Source organism: Anser cygnoides, chromosome 13 (assembly GCF_040182565.1).
Source record: "Anser cygnoides isolate HZ-2024a breed goose chromosome 13, Taihu_goose_T2T_genome, whole genome shotgun sequence".
NCBI classification, from domain to species: domain Eukaryota; kingdom Metazoa; phylum Chordata; class Aves; order Anseriformes; family Anatidae; genus Anser; species Anser cygnoides.
The window spans coordinates 2,906,470-2,919,691 of NC_089885.1; the positions used below are offsets into that span (position 1 = coordinate 2,906,470).

General features: G+C 52.6%; 1 protein-coding gene across 4 annotated transcripts in view; it reads left to right on the top strand.

Moving 5' to 3' along the window:
* GAB3 (GRB2 associated binding protein 3) overlaps nucleotides 1–13,222 on the top strand; it is a 57,408-nt gene that overhangs the window by 29,686 nt on the left and 14,500 nt on the right. For 3 of the 4 annotated variants that reach the window (XM_067004893.1, XM_048070730.2, XM_048070731.2), the window contains one exon: nucleotides 7,716–8,019. In XM_067004893.1, the coding sequence (XP_066860994.1) occupies nucleotides 7,755–8,019 (265 nt within the window). In that variant the 5' untranslated portion in view covers nucleotides 7,716–7,754. Of the gene's footprint in view, nucleotides 1–52; nucleotides 7,553–7,715; nucleotides 8,020–13,222 lie in introns of those variants that run through there. The other variant, XM_067004894.1, reaches the window with a different exon arrangement.

The following is a 13,222-nucleotide window of genomic DNA, read 5'->3' on the forward strand; positions in this document are numbered from 1 at the left end:
TCAACACACTTGGCCTGCTCTGCAAGACAAGCCCTCCCACGCATGTGCACCTCCTCCCCGCTCTGCTGCCTGCCTCCTGCACACTTCCTTTCTCCAGGCAATTTTAGGAGAGAAAATGAAGTGCAAAGGTCGAAGCCTTTGCAGCCTATGGCAGGGAATAGGACGCGGGTGGACAAAAGGATGGCTGAGATTTGGCCCACGGTGGATGTGGGGGCTGCATCCGATACCAGCTTGTTCCCTGCGTGCCGGGAGATGAGCCCAGCTTTCGAGCACAACCCAGAAAGCGGGGTCATTTCGCTGCATCGAGCACATTGCTATCATCAGGCAGAAGTGTCGCACCGTAAACATCTGTGGCTTTTTTTTTTTTCTGATCATGCTGGCTACTCTGCTTTTCTTCATCAGATCCAGCAGTGTGTTAAAGAGTTTAGGCACCGAAAAAAGAAAAAAAAAATGGTGTTGTGGTCCCCTACTAAAAGAGTCACTTTGCCCAATTTCCTGTTTATGTTCCTTCTCTTCAGAGCCATAGCATCATGTGAGCTCAGACAGCTATAGATAGGCTGCGTGACTGTTGCTGACCTCACACCACATGTTCAGTTAACAAGGTGAAACAGCAAAATTTGTTCTGTTGGTGTAAAAATACTGAGAAAACTGCCAGTTCCCAGTAACACAGAGGAGAGGGACTCCAGATAGCCCGAGGCAGGGCGCAATCTCCAGGCTTGAGAAACCTGCAGTTCCTTCTGGTCTTTAACTGCTTCGCACATCTGTATTTACATCGTGCTGGCGAGCTGCAAGGAAGGGGATTAGCCCCAACTCAATTTCTTCCCTTAGCAGGGGAGGTTTGGAGTCCTTCCATAAAAGCTATTAGTTTAGCAAATTTGCTCAAAATTTGTCCAAACTTCGGTCCCTTTAGTGTATACATTTTCCTATGTTTGCTTCCAAAAATAACTGCAAACTCCTTTGACTTGAATAGCTTCGGCCATCCAGCAGATGCTTATACCCAGCTTCTGTGGTTCAGAGCTGCTGCTCCTTAACCTGCGGGCAGCCTTGCTTTAGGGGGATCTCAAGGATCTGCACGGAGCCTTCTAAAAATCCTTTAGGATTATGCAAGAGTTTTGGATGAAAGCCTATCCAAGAACTTGAAATTTACCTCTAGTCAAGATTTTATCTTATTACTGTGTTGGTGTTAAAGAATTTATTGTGAACAAGTCAGAAAAGCCCTAAAGGTTTCCAGGCTGTCTTACACAAGTAGTTTTCATGCAACTGTAGGGATCCCTGCCATGCCGCGTGAGGTTTCAGTGGCCCCTTTCCCACTGATAGAAAATTAAATTACGTTGTCAAATCCAGGAGGGCCTGGAACAGCGTGTTAGTTTCTCCTTTCTCCCTGGTTTTAACTCACTTCTGCAAAAAGCACAGTCCTGAGAAATGGGGATTTCATTTTGTAGCTGAAAAAGGGGTGGCACCAAGCCAGACCAGGGGGTTTCTACCTGTCATCCTCTGCCACATCACACAGGAAAATGAGGATTTAGGATGGAAGAGACCAGCCAAAGCCAAAGGCATGAGCATCCTGGCCATTGGGAGCGTGGCATGGCGTCGGCAGCAGGTGTACCCTGGGGCAGGTGAACCAGTCACCGCATATGTGGCGTGTAACAAGCGTGTACCAGCTGCCAAGTGCTTCAGGACTTTGGGGGGAAAGAAAGCACTCGAGAAATCCAAGCTGCGTTCAGGACGATAATATTAATGTCATTTGAGATACTGCACATAAGCATGCTGCGAGGGAATATGGAACTAAAACTCTTGGCTAGCTGGCGAGGCTGTAAACATCCTCATGTGAAGAGCCCTGCCTGTAAGTCTTCACTGTCAGGGAGTTTAGCTGCCTGCAGAAATGTAGCAGCAGCCAGAAGGTGTCAGCTGGGGGGCAGCGGGAAGGGATTCATGCTTCGCAGTGCCTGCCCTCGGGAAGGAAAAAGTGTGCCCGAGCAGCGAGGAGGGGTTTGCTGGAAGGAGATCCTTCGGTGGCTCCAAACCAAGCCCTTTGCCTGATGGTTTCGGGGCTGTCTTCTGTTGCTGGGATGTCTCCTCTGAACTCTCTTAAAACAGACAAAATGAAACAGAAAGGAGAGTACAAGGATGCTGAAGGCATGAAGCCACGTCCCCTTGAGATGCTGGTGGGACAGGGTCCAACAGCCTGCCACGGGTGGGCAACCAGCAGGGGCAAAGCAGGCTGGCCAGCGCCAGCATCCCTCCACACGGGGCTTTTGCAAGCCCCTTGTGATGAGTGATCCACCAGGAGGGCTGGCAGGCTGCTGGAAGTGGTGGCAGCTCAGGTTCAATCCCACCTGGAGACATAGAAGTTTCTGTCACGTCCTGAAAGCACCTGAGTCCGTCTTCACTGCCTCGTTCGTCCCAGTGATGCGTGGCCAGACACACTGGGGGAATTATTTTATGCATTTATTAGTGGTGTCATTTTTAATTCTGCTTTCAGAACTTGTTTGCTTATCTCCTGCAAGGTTTCTAAGAATTTAAACCTCCCAAGTTTCTAGGTCGCTATGACTTTGACCCTCCGTGCCCAAATGGACCCATTAGCTTTACAAAGAATCTGCATGTTTATTAAATAGCAGTGACTCATTCGATTGCAGATGTTTGTGTATGTAAAGCACCATAAATATTATGGATTGGGATGTGGAGCAGGCAGTGGGAATGTGTGTAGGTTAGCAGACAACATTTGAGTCCGTGTCTTTTTCTTTTTTTTTTTTCATAGTATGTGTCATTTTTTTCTACACAAACCACAGGCTTCTTTTTGTGAGAAGCAGAAACAAAGGAAACCTCCCTGGTTCTAAAGGATGTCACCTTAGATGCTTTATTACGAAGCTTTCGCTGCATGTACAGTGCAGGAAATTTTTAGGGTAGCATTTTTAGTCAATTGATGTATCTATATCACCTTGCAAAGAAGAAGGTATTTCCCCTTCCCCTGCATCTCCTCCGAGGAAGGCTCATGCTGACTTTCCTGAAATAAGAATCATTTAGACTCATACTGAAACCACCACAAGCAGATAGGCAAGTGACTCAATCAATGACTCACAACTTAGCAGATGGAAATAGGGTGTTAGACAGTAGCCCGTCCCGATATCATTGTATTATGGTCCTGTGTGCGGGGCGCACAGAGCAGTTGTACGAGGCTGTGCTGAACGCTGCTTGCTGTGGGCACGCCGGTGTCCTTCAGAGCCTTTCCCCTTGAGAAAACGGAGCTGCGAGGGCAGGGGAAGATTCACTGACTTTTCTTTCCCAGCCATAAGCTCTATTTCAGCCTCTCGCCGCTGAAGTTTTTGAGATCTGAGCAGAAAATACGAGAAGCTGGGCGCAAGGGAGACAAAACCCAGGCAAAGTGCTGAAGCCGGGGGTGATGGGCAACGAGCTCCGCTGTCCCCCAGCAAAGGGACAGGCTGGTAGCCTTGTTAAGGAGATTTATTACGCAGAGCTGATGGGAGCCACAGCCCTACAGCCAGGACTGAAACAGCAAAGCCGTCACTCCAGCTGGGGGAAGGCTTAAGAGGTCTTTTTCTTCTCTGATTTCCACAAGTGCATTAATTGAGCCCGACTGCCCAGCAAGGCGGGCAGAGAGCAGGAGGCAGGAGTCCTCCTGTGAGGGGCTGGCCCTTTGCTCCTGCAAAGCATGAATTGCTCCCTACAACACCCTTGGGCTCTGTGAGCACGAGGATGCTGGTGGGAGCTGACCCCCTCCTGGTGCATCGCCCTGCGGGTGGGAGCTCTGAACCTCCACGGTGTCGACAGGCTGAGACATCAGCTGCTCACAGGGCTGTCCACGTATGAATTTGAACTTCCCCTTTGAAGTCATTTATAGGAAACGCTATAAAGTTCTGCCTTGTTTTCTTTTTTTTTTTTTTCCCTAAAATAAGACGTTTTAAAGTGGTTCTTTGAAAACTTCAGTCTCAAACGCCGGCACGGCTGCAGGACAATCGCCCCGCGGCTCTGCTGGTACCCAAAAACACCCCGCGGCTCGGGCAGCCGAAGGAGGTGCACGGCGCACACTGGGACACCCAACCCCGGGTCAGACCCTCTGCTATGGCACCCGCTGCTCCCGTTCCTCCCAGCACTGAGCTCTCGGCCTCTCCTTTCCCTGCCGGGCCTCCCCACAGAGGCCAGCACGCTGCCAGGCCTCCAGGCGAGCGAGGAGTCGGCGCACCTTGTCCTGCTTTCCCTTGGTTTCGCTGTGCCCAGTGAAGATTATCCTCGTGGGGGGAGTCACGAGCATTAATTCAGCTGGTAAAGAATGTCAAGTTTTTGGCCATCCCCTGGTTTGTTATTAAAACCAGAAAAAATCAAACCCCACAGGATAAATCCTATTTCAGGCCAATTCACCTCGTGGAGCTTGCGCGTGCTGCGGTTAATTATTTAGATCCCACGTGCTGGGTTTGTTTCTCGTAGACAAAACCGAACACATGCTCCCAGGCAGAAGGTAAGCGGTTACAGTCCTTGGCTAAAACCTTCCCATGCAGCCTCCCAGCTCCCACTCTCCCTTGTTTACTAGTCAGCTACATTTTCAGCACATCACTGGTTTGTTTGTGGCCTTTTTTATCTGGTGTTGCCACCGACACCCCCGGTGCAGTAGTCGCCCATGTGCAATAGCAGCCCTGGTTCAGCCTCCCTCACCACTCCCTTACTGATCGCTTTCTTAAAATCCCTCCCAAAATGGAAACAGAGCCGCTCCTCTCCCCCCCAGGAGCAGCCCTGCCAGTCCCGAAGTGAGAAATTGAGGAGCGCAGAGCACCCGACCAGCACCGCCTCACGCTCTGCTGGCCTTTGGCCCTGAGCTCCCCCACTTACGAAGGGCAGGTGGAAATTGTTCTGGACTCACGTTAGCGCTTGTCTGATTGGGGTTGTGCTGTTGTGCTGCAGCCAGAGGTACAGGCGCATATCGGGGAAAGGTTCGGGATGGAAGTCGGCCACTTGGGGGGAGAGAGCAGTGGCACTGAAGGTGCAGAAGGGGAGAAGAGGTGGAAGAGATGGTGCCTGCTCCCCACGGCAAGACTTTTTGGTTTCTGCTGGTTTTGCTGCCTTGGCAGCGGGTGAGGAGCAGCCCTGGCAAAGTCCCCATCGCCCTCCCCTTGCACCCACACTGATTTCGTTATTTCCACGCAGCCCTGTGCTCTGGCTGCCCGGACGTGATAACCAGGGATTCTCACACAGCCTCGGTGCTGCTCTCCTCTCCTGTCATGGACCACCAGCACCAGGCACCTCCCGATCTCCTTGCAAGAAGCCTGGTGGAGCTGCCTGCCTGCAGGGAGGGTCATGGGGCAGCCCCTGTGCTTGTGCCAGCTTGCAGAGCACAGCTGAGGGTTTCTGCTCTCCTCTCACCAGCTGCCCAGGTTCTCCTGAAGCCCACAGATCCCATTAGGCTCATTAAAGTCAAAATGCTGAAGAAATGGGGACAGATGCTGTACTGTCCAGCCTGACCCAGGGACACCCATCTCCTCCTCCCTCACCGTGCTCCCATGCAGGTGATTTCCACCCACTCTCCATCAGGAGCCAAATTTAAGCTGCAGGCCCAGCAGCCTGAGGGCAGTGGCAGTGCCCTGGGGGAGCTCAGGTGGTTCCTGCTGGCTGCTTTAGCAGCCAGCTTCCCTGGAGGGCAAAGGAGATGTTTTTTGGCTTATTCCTCCCGAGGCATTTCTCTTCTTGTTGCCTGGGGTGTGTGTGTGTTAGGGGAGCTGAGCTGTCAGTCCTGGTGCACCAGCAGGGTGTGCATCAGGCACGCATGGTGCTTGGACTGCAGGTGGTGGCATGGCCCTGTCCGAGGCTATGCAATGCAAGATGCCTGCTGGGCTGTGCTCTACTACTGAAATTTGCTACTCGGGGAGCTGTTTTCTCCTTTAAATGCTTCATTTTTGCTTTAATTTCATTTGGGGAGGGTGCGTGTGTCACTTTCTTCCTTGGTTCCTACACAATCCAACTTCTCTGCGAGATCTCAGTGATCTGATGTTGCCTCTAGCTACTTCTAACAGAGACCAAATCACTTTCAAACCTTGACAGGTCGTATAGGTGAGCCTGAATTTTCTTTGTGCAATACTTGGCACCTCACCTCTGCTTTGCATCCGTTCCTGATGCAGCCCTGCTTTGAGAGCCACTCCTGTACATCAGCTGCTGTGTGTTATTCAGCCTTGCAAGAGCTCCCTCTAAAGTACTCCAGTCTCTGGTCCCTCTATGTTATTTATGACTAGCCTATTGCTTTCAAAATAGATTAAGGTACTGCCAGGCTGAGTAGATTCATCTCTAGATAAAATATCAGATGCGTATAGAAAGGCAAAAGCTTTGCACTGTGAGGAAACCTCTGTTAAATGCGGGAAAAAAATAAATCAAACACCTCCTAACAAAGGATTGTTATTTTTTTGTTGGTTGCTTTCACTGTCGCTGTACTCACAGGAACTATCGGTGAAATCTGTAGTGCCTGTACTGAGCCCCAAGTGTCCTGGTGAGGATTTGTACAATGTAGTGACAACATCCTGAAATCAGTTACTTTGCACCAAGGCCAGATGGTTGGATGTCAGTCCAACAACAGCCGCTCTGCAAAAGGAGCACTGTGTTGAACCCAAATGCAAGCTAGTGCCCAGGTTCGTGTCGTGACGAGTCGCTTTGCGGCGAGCACCTGCATAATGCTCAGGCAGGGGGTGGTTGTTAGATGTTTCCTTACTAAACTTTTAACTAATGAAGGCAATTAGAGCATCTAGGGCTCTATGGTGACTGCGGTACCTGGGCATTGTGCGAGCCTCTTTGCCCCCACGAGGCTGCCGTCAGAGCTGGTTTTATCCAATCGCTATTTGTAAGGAGTTTGCTGAAGGGAAGCTCCCAACACCTTGTTTCAACTTTCCTCTGCGGAGCAGAGCTCAGGGTGGATTCCTTCTGGCCCTCGAAGTAAGCGTGCTGGTGACAGCTGTAATCAACACAGGGGCTCTCGTGCTGCTGCTGAACCGGAGCAGCTGCTGGAAGAGCGGAAGATGTTAGTTTTTTCCTAGAAACTTGCGTGTAGCTTAATGAAGTGATGCGGCATCTCGGTCTTCATTTTAGCCTGTGTGGGTTCCATACCTTCAGCGATGTGGGCCCAGGAGATGCCGGTGCTGACAGGGTTTGGTGCAGGTTGCAGCGTCCCTGGAAGCAGTGTCTGGGTAAACAGATGTTGTTCTGCAACGCTGGGGAGGTTCCCGTTTAACTTCTTAGCACTACAGCTCCCTTAGGGTTTGCTCTGGGCTTCCAGAAGTAGCTGGCAGCTCATTAACAGCTTTTTCCTGGCCCTGGAAGCCGAGAGGGAAGCTGTGCGGGTCATCCGGAGGCCTCGCTTTGGGCAGGAGGTGCATGCTGCCAGGTGTTAGCTCACGTGCTGCAGCACATGGTGTGGTCCCAGCTGAAAGGAAAACGTGTTATAATCTCTTCTTGGCTCACCCACAGTACCTAAAGGCAGGTGAAGCATCAGAGCCGTCGCACCATGCTGGCAGGCTGAGGGCGAGAGGAGAGAGAAGCCGTGTTCCCTGTGCTCCCCCAGGTGACAGCCCTTCTCCTCCTCATCCTGCCCCAAATGCAAGCTGAGAGCAAACGCTTCAGGTCCCAGTCCCACAGGCTTATTAAAAAGTGCTAAAAGTCCTAATGCCAAAAAGTGCTGCTGGCTGTGTTGCGAGGCTGACGGGCCCTGTCTGTGCCATCCACAGGCATGGAGGAAGCGCTGGTTCGTGCTGCGCCGAGGCCGCATGAGCGGGAACCCCGACGTGCTGGAGTACTACAGGAACAACCACTCCAAAAAGCCCATCCGCATCATCGACCTCAACGAGTGCGAAGTGCTGAAGCACTCGGGGCCCAACTTCATCAGGAAGGAGTTTCAGAACAATTTTGTCTTCATCGTGAGAACCACCTACCGCACCTTCTACCTGGTGGCCAAAACCGAGGAGGAGATGCAGATCTGGGTGCACAACATCAGCCAGATCTGCAACTTCGGGCATCTGGAAGATGGCACAGGTAGGATCGTGCTCGTCTTGGGGCTTGGGGTTGGCTTGGGGTTGGGGTTTTCCATAGCATTGCTCGGGGCAAAAGGAAACGTGGGGCTTGTTGGGGGTGGCAAGGGATGTGGGACTTAACATTTCCTACAGCTCCACGTGGTCCTGAGGTGGTGCACAGCCTGCTCTGAAGGTTACTGGGGGTCTGGCTTCTGCGGGGCGGAAATAATAGCTGGCCGCTTGGTCTCACGTCGATGAAGCAATCGCTGCTAGAATAAACAGCAGGTCCTTAATAAGAAAAGGTACTGTTTATGTGAAAAGCTGATTGAGTGTTATCTTCTGGGGTTGTTTATTTCATTACACGGCCCATGTTTATTTAGTTTGGCTTAACGTAAGACACCTGTTCCAGGAAAGAGTTCTGCAAAACTCGCGTTTTCTCAAGCTTTGTTGAACGTGGAACGTGCACAGATCTGGGTGTATGTGCACACATAAATCAACGACAAAAATGCTGAACTATCTTAGCCTATTAATGAGAAGAAAAACAAAGCAAAGGCAGAGGACAGGAGAGTGCTAGGGGTGTGTGTCTAGGCTAAAGCGATGGTCCTCCAGTGCAGCATGAAGGCGGCCTGTTCTGCCAGCCCTACACCTGCGGGCAGTCAGTGGGGTGAGTTTCCTGGAGAGCTTCCAGGAGTTAACCACTCCAAGAGGGATCTAGTCAGTAATTAAAGCCAGGACCCATGTCATCATCAACTTACCTTTCAAATGAGAAAATCAGGCTCAGATAACAGCAATCTGTCTTTCCCTTGACATTTCCAATGGGCAGATACAGCAGCAGTTTCAGAGCTTTGTAGGAAGTGAGTCAGAGCTAAGCCCTTCACTGTGATAAAAGTCAGCTTGAGAGCAGAAAAGGGTGGTGATGGAGGGACTCAGCCCCGCCAGAGGACTCAAAGGGCAGCAAGATGTTTAGGGGTGTCACAGCATGGCTGGGTGGTCTATCCTGCCATGGTCTGTGTGCTGCTGCGCTCCCACTGCTACATGGGCATACCGTTACCTGGTAGAGAGGAAGCAAAAGGCCGTGAGATGTTTGGTTTTAACGTATCCCAGTTCCCCGCTTTCTTTAATCATCTTTTCAGTAGTTTATTCTGAGGGGAAATGGGAGTGGAAGAGCTCTGCAGTGTTCCTGTTATAAATCTGATGTCTGCTGTTTTCACGTTTGCTCTAGAGAGCACCAGGAAAACTTGCTGGCGTGTTCTTGTGCCAGTACACGCTGCCCATGGGTATAGCTTGAAAAGTCGAGCTGGTAGCTTTGGGGGATGGCAGTCAGTAGTCCATAGGAGTCTGGGGTAATTAGGGACCGTTCAGTAACCCACTTCCTGCTGGTCTGCCCTTGCTGAAACGGAGATGTCGCTCTTGTGTTGCTGCTCCTGCTGCGGTGCTGCATCGGATATAGCTTTACCAATTAGCCTGAAATGAAGGTAAGTCTTCCCTCGCAAAACAAAGAAACCAAATGTATTTCTTTGTCTTTCCAATGTACGTGTAGACTTCTGGCACTACATTGAGGATGTGCGCAGGGAGGTGTGATTTGAGGCAGAGGAGCCAAGGCTGTCCCCAGGAAAGATGCATTATTACTAGAAACCTCTGTTATACTGGTCGAGCGTAGCGTTGCTTGTATGTGGGCAGCACTGGCAGTATCCCACGGGTGTTTCCCAGCCAAGACCACCAGTGTAGATGCTGATGGATGAGAAGTGACAGCTCTTGCTGTGGCGGGCTGAAGAGCTGACATCCCAGCTTTCTGCTCTGTTCCTCGAGGCAAATATCCCCCACAGTGCAGAGCATTTGTCTTGGTTCAGCGTAAAGTCTGGCATCTGAGCCTGCAGTCTGCATCGCAGGCAGTGTAAGCTAAGCTTCCAGGCATACACTTGCTACATCTCTCCTGGCAAATAACACCTCCTATTTATCCTGCAGCTCCTGCCAGTGTGGTCCGGTCTGGTGTGGATTCGGGTCAGGCTGCAGGGCATGTTCAGCTCCTATTCCTACCCTCTGATTTCAGTCTGCACAGTTGCACAGGTTGCACGGCATGTTTCAAATACTGATAAATTGCTTCAGCTTTCTGGAAGCACAGAAATCCCCCAAGAGGTTGGAGGTTTAAACAAATTACTCCCAAAAATTAGCATAAGAAAAGCTCTATTAAATGCAATACGCTTTTTTAACGTGAACGCCACCGTTACAACAAGTCACAGTCCCTGCAATGAATCACCACAAGGAAGACACACGCAGAGCAGGAAATCTTACCAAGCTGCTCCGGGTTGAGATGACTCTCACAGCCGATACTACAGTGGGAAATCAATCGCTCACAATCCTGGCATCTCTCTGAAAATTCACTGCAGCTTTGAGGCCAAACCCCGAACTAATGAACCCCCAGACTGATGCTCTGTGGGCACAGACAGCGTGGTCGTGGCTCTGTGCCGTGACTCAGCCCCGGACGGCCACGACGAAGCCAGACTCACAGCCAGATCCTCCTCACTGGAGGCCTCGGGTTTGACATTTAAGCAGCCAAGGCTAGCTCAGAGCTGGCCCCATCAGGACAACGTTTTAGTCAACAGGAGGGGCCGGCTGGCCGGCGGAGGGGAAGCGGTGCGAGCTCCAGCAGATGTCAGGAAGCACCTGGGCGGGCGGCAGGCGGGACGGGCTGGCCACCAGCCACCCTCGCCCCATGGCACTCGGCTGCCACAAGGAACCGTGCCCATGGCTGTGCTGAAGGCAGCAGCGTGGGGCTGGCACCCCCAGGGAGTTGCTGGGGGAGGAAGAGCCCCCCTGCATGTTTTGGGGTGAGGTGAGGTGGCCAGGGGACTCTGGCTACAGTTCATCGCGTATGCAGATTGAAAGTGTGATGGGCACAACACGGGACAGCAGCCTGTGATGAGAGAACACCTGAGCCTGATTCATTAGGAAGCCTTACTTACCAAGCCTGTAGCTGTACACAAAATGCTCCCCCAGGCCGTGCCTTGGCAGGCAGCTCCTAAGCTGAAGAGGAACCTTTGGTCTTGGGTTCCCTCTTGGTCTCCTCCCCGGGCTCCAGGTGTCGCTCCGCACCCCGTGTAAACGCCTTGCTCCCTCCCCATGCAGCCCCTACTGATCCCCGCCGATCTCCATCGCCCCGCTGTACCTCCGCCTTCTCCCACAGCACGATGGAGCCTGACGCCCAGGATGTCACCGCTGTCACCTGAAGCAACCAGTCACCCATGGTCCCTCCTGGCTGCAGGAGGTTGGACAGGAGCCTTCTGCTCCTGCACTCCATCCACCTCTCCCTCACCTCCCCACGGCTCTGGTCACTCCTGCTTGCACCCATCCTGGGACTTTCTCCCTTCCTGCTCCTTTCTGATGGTTTCTTTGCTGCTTTTAATGCCTTTTTTTCTTTTTAAACCTTGATGAGAAGTGGTTTGACATCCCAGGAGCTCGCTGCAGCCACCCTGAGGACACCTCTGGCAGCCAGGGCAGCGTGCTGGGACACGGGGAGCCAGGAGCCCCGTTCCCTGCAGGGACCCCGCTCTCCCCGCAGAGATGCTTCCTTCCCCTTGGGGTCTCCCCTTCATGTCCCCGCTGTGCTCCCACACAAAGCAGCAGGCCTGCTGGTGGCAGCGCCCGGCCCTTGTGTGGGAGTCAGGGGAAGTGTGAGGGCTCCTCCCAGCCCTCCTCGGGAGGAAATCCCTCTCTGCGCTCCTCAAGGCTGCTCTTTCATGTCAGCCTCTGGCAGCGTTTCTACCTCCCTGCAGCCCGGTGGGGTGGGGGGGAGCTGCAAGCAGGGACCCCCGCTTTCACCGTGTCCACTGTGCCGTTGCACAAGGACAGTTTCGGGGCTGGGGTCTGTAGCAGGAGGAAGAAGCCGCCTGTTTTTCCAAGACCTACATTGACAGGGAAAGTTGATGGGGCATCCTCCATGGTGAGTCTTCCCGTCAATGCAGGGCAGAGATTTTGGGGCTAGTACCCACCAAAACAGCTATTTTGCCAGCTGAAGCTGTGCTCAGCCTTGCTGGCAAAGGGGAGGACAGAGGGAGAGAGGCACAGAACCTATTCTCTGCCTGCTCTCCCTTGAAAATGGGCATGCATAATTCATTCTCCCCAGCTGCCGCCGCAGTACGACTTTAATGCTCGCTGATTCGGTTACCAGCAGAGCTGGCAGGGATGGGGATGGCCTGCCAGGAGCTGGCTCTGGGTAGCCACGTCCCCAAAGGCCAGAAAAGGGCAGCCACGGCGAGCAGGAGGGACGGGGACGGTGCAGACCTGCCATGTGTTGTGCAGCCCGCAGCCCTTCCTGATGGGATAATCTGAGGCTAAACCCTGCGAGTAGCAGATGGAGCTCAGGCCTGCTCAGTCTCTGTGTTAGTAATCCACAATGTCATTTATTTTTCTTGTGCATGGTGTTGGTTTTTTTATTTCTTTAAATACATGGTCAGATGGTGATGTTCACATGCTTGCTGAGGTCTCTGTGGAGTTAGCCTAGTGCGTATTTGATCGCCCTCAGCTTGCAAGCCAGCTCCGAGTCCAAGCTCTGCAGGCCGAGCTAGTGCCTGAGCCAGCAGGATGGAAAAGAGAAGTTATTTTTCAGCTGGGAAGGCTTCAGCCGCCAGCCCCGCTTCACAAGTGTGAAAGCCTGGAAAAGCTGCTCCCTTCAGATGATCGCTGGGGCGAAGAGGGCTGCTGAAGTCCTGCTGCTCCAAGCACCTGCTGAAAATTAAGCAAACGCTTTGCTGAATAAGCTCAAGTTGAAGCATGTGTGCGAGTGCTTTGCAACCTGGGGTTTGCTGCAATACTGCAAATCCAAGCTAGCAGGAGGAAACAGCTGGTAGAGAAGGAAGGAGATGGCTCCCCCTGCTTGAAAGGGACGAGCCACGGGGTAGGGTGAGGAAGAATTCGGCCTTTTTCCTGTTTCTTTTGGCTTAGAGGGGGAAGGAGCTGGGGTGAAGCCTGCTGTGGCTGATGTGGAGGTGTAGTGTCACTGGAGGGGTGGGTTCCTTGCTGGTGATGTTGCCTTCCCCATACACTCCGGGGCTGAGGAGTGACCACAACAGCCGAGTGCGGTGCAGTCACTGAGGACTGGGTTGACCTGCTGGGGACCTTGCATCTCACCTTGTGGCACAGGATCTGGCCCACAAATCCACGCTCCCCGCGATGCGTTGTCACCTCGCCCCACTGCGGCTCAGCCGGGGCCATCGCTTCTCCTTGCA